This window comes from Eimeria acervulina, genomic scaffold, assembly GCF_000499425.1.
Source record: "Eimeria acervulina Houghton genomic scaffold, Eah_scaff2358, whole genome shotgun sequence".
NCBI classification, from domain to species: Eukaryota; Apicomplexa; class Conoidasida; order Eucoccidiorida; family Eimeriidae; genus Eimeria; species Eimeria acervulina.
This window is the reverse complement of record NW_013548421.1, coordinates 1-3,268: the sequence shown is the minus strand read 5'-3', so window position 1 is coordinate 3,268 and position 3,268 is coordinate 1. Positions and strand designations below refer to the sequence as shown.

General features: G+C 52.8%; 1 protein-coding gene across 1 annotated transcript; it reads right to left on the bottom strand.

Moving 5' to 3' along the window:
* Positions 1 to 3,268, bottom strand: EAH_00066160 (hypothetical protein; the record flags this gene model as incomplete). Its single annotated transcript, XM_013392751.1, has 4 exons — positions 1 to 2,008; positions 2,139 to 2,394; positions 2,698 to 2,976; positions 3,078 to 3,268. Coding segments are annotated over 4 exons (2,734 nt in total), but the record flags the coding sequence as incomplete, so codon positions are not given.

Sequence of the window (3,268 nt, the reverse complement as noted above, 5' to 3'; positions counted from 1 at the left end):
ACATGATAACGGTAGTTGGAGGAAGCTTCGTATTGCGGTGGGGAGCCAGTGAACAAGATTATTACCGGAATGGAGGGCATGTTCCACAGAAGGCGCAGCGGGGGGTCCCTGATGCATGATTGGCCTTCAGGACGTGCCGGTGGGTGATGCAGGAACCTCAGGTTGACTGAGAAGACAGCCAGTAGAGAGGGTCCAGTAACAGCCCACAGGTTGCCCCAGAGAGGCTGCAGACGAACTGTGGAGAGCATGGTGCTGCGGCTGCGCGCTGTAGGTCGCTGGCATCGTGGGGACTGGTGGTCCTCAGCAGAGACACTGCTCTGTCCAGTATGACTGTTGGAAGATGATGATAGAGCTGCCTCAGAAAGTTGTTGAAGCAAGGCAGAGTTGCGGCGGGCGCAGATGGAAATGTCATGAGATGCAAAGCATAGAGGAATCCAGCCAGCTGGCGCCCTTCTCACTAAATCTACTAGGACAGCAATGAGCTTTCCCAAGATGTTGGTGCTACTGTGGGTGTTGCTGTTTTTGCTGCCACTTTGCACGAGACACACGACAATGGCATAGTCAGCTGTAAGTGGATTTGCAAAGGAAATACTTAGGGGTCTCACAGTGGGGGGCCGTGGTTGGCCTGCATCTCCCTGCTGTTGGACAGCTCGGGTCACTTGCTGTAGAAGATCTCGTGGTATCCATTTCCCAGGTGGAATGGGTATCGAGGGCAAAAACTTAGTGGGGAATTTCAGCTCCTTTGAGCCGGATCTGGGAAGCGAAGAGTCCCACGATGAAGGAGCTCTGCCCTTCTTGGCGGAAATTTTGGCTGATCCAGTTGTACAGCTATTGCCGCTGCTGTCAAGAGACTGGGGAGAATCTGCAGAGCTGGGTGTTCTGGAAGGGAAAGCGAGGCACGGTAGAGACGTTGACGGTTCACCAGAAACCTTGGAACCACCTTTTGCACACCGATTTGTGTTCTCGTCTGCCGCCTGCCTGTTCTCCACCTCAGAATCAGCAGTGGACGACGTCGAAAGCAACAAAAGCTGAGCTGCTGAGGTGCACGCCACGTATAAGTTAGTGTAGGATGGGTGCTTGGCAATAGTCACAAGAGGTGTCCCAGTGCTGATTTCACCTGGTGTGGGAGTTTTGCCTTCCGCAGCAGAAGTCTGCCCGACTGAGGGATCGTTGTGTGGCGGATTTTCTTTCTGCATCAACGACGAAGAAAAGGAAACCTTCTGAATTTCTAAAGGCTGCTCGCTGTCTTCCTGGTACGTCGCTGGCTGGTCTGAACCTGGCCAAGAGTCACCACCGTAGTGGATCGAGTACAAATCTCGCCCAGGGAACAGGGCAACCCGGTGCTCTTTCGTAAGGCCCTCTTGTTCTATTCCCCTTAGACGAAATAAACGAGCATTCCAGATCGGTAAGCTATGATGCGACTGGTATTCTTCTCCCTCCGTCGCTCGTGGCACTTCGGCTTTCCCACTGGACACTTCACCGGCACGGGGACTACGAGTTTTTGAAATCGTGTCGTCTCCCTTTGCTCGCTGCTGAGATAGAAGGGCCTTTGCTGCCTCCGCCACGACTAGCGCTTCTCGACACCTGCGCCATGTTTGAAGGCCCTGCCGCAACAGTATACGTTCCAGTGCTCTTACGCCGTGACGAATTGAAATGCGACGTTGGACACGGTCTCTTAGGGGCCTCAGAACAAGTTTTCTCAGCAACAGCATCCTAACTGCAGCAGTGACCGCTGCTTCTTTAATTTTCCTCATCAGAAAGGCTCTCCGCTGTAGCCATAGTAGGGTCGGATGCACATTCAGAATGATGCGAACGGCAACACGCCACCGCAGACGCTGGATAGCTGTGATAAGTCGGCACACGTCTTCGGGAGTTTTAAAGAAGTGGCCCGGATCGGCCAATAACGCTGCAGCCTCTCCGTAGACGGCCGCCTTGAAGCAGACCAGAGAAACGCCACAAATAAAGGAGCCCGGCCGGCTCTGAGGCAACAGTCCGAGAGTAGCTGATACTGCAGCAGAAAGAAGGAAAACATCAATCTGGGAAATATTTGAGAAACAAGGTGGAACGTGTGGAGGTCGACAGCCCGTAGCAGTCCTTATGTACCGATTGTGCGGCAAAACAACCTTGGGTCAAGTTACCTAGCGTTCGGTCCCTGGCAGCAACAGGGTTGCAGTGTCTTAATGTCTCCAGTAATCGTCGCTCCCGTGAGACGATATCTTGCAGTTCCGCATGTGCTAAAAGTTTCTGCACCTTTTCCTCTTGCTCCTTCAGCCTTTCCGCGACAAGTGGGGTCAATGCCTTGCGCAGTTTGGAGGCGAGTGCGCGCAGTGGCATTCTATGAGGGAAGCCCGACTGCAGGATGTCCACCAGAGCCAAAGATCCCGAATGTTGCAACTGGAAGAGAGGCAAAACGCAACACCACCATCATCAATAGCCGCACATTAGGTAAAACAGCGCTCGTTGTGAAAAAAGCTGAGCCCCCAAAACTAGCTGGCCCAAGCTTCTTCTTCTCTACTTCAGCATAAAACCTTTTGGAGTGCTGCTGCGACTATTCATCCGGAACCACTTGCCGCGCACACTCTTACATCATTATCGAGCGACGCCACCCCAAAATACACCTACACTCGATAAACTAGCTGTGGGCGGTTTTACTTCGCCACTGGCCCGCCAATGTCTTCACGCTGGTGAATTTCCTACCTGATGCAATACGGTCTTCCTTTCAAACTTGTCAGGCTTCATCTGGCTGTTGGGAATGAAACATCGTATGAAGTGAAGCTGCATATGAGGTCCCTGCAACTCCTGACTTAGGTCCTTCACACTCTTCAAAAAGCGTTTTGTAATGGAGGAGAATTGGCCGCCGCCTGTGGTGGCCACGCATATTCCTTCTTGTTTCTGACTTTCCTCGTGCTGCTCCATCGCGTGCCGCAAAAGCGACTTCGTAGACTTCGCCACGAGATGTTCAAGCTCGTGCTCGATCTGTAGGCGCACACAAGTAGGTTGCATTTTGTCCTAGCCAAGGAAACTGCAGTGCACGAAAAAGCTGGGTGATAGATTACTCATCGGAGTGGTGTTCTCACTCTGTCGTTGTTCAAGTCGAGCCATCCATCAGTACCGTATAGAACTGTGCCGGCGAAGTGTTTGACAGCAAACACCCTCTCCTGCACTTTGCCCGCAGCCGACGGGCCACCTATCAATCCGCCTCCAGTTTTCCGCGTCTGAAGCTGCTGCGCTCCCACGAGGCCGATAGAAGTAAGATATTCCTGCTGCA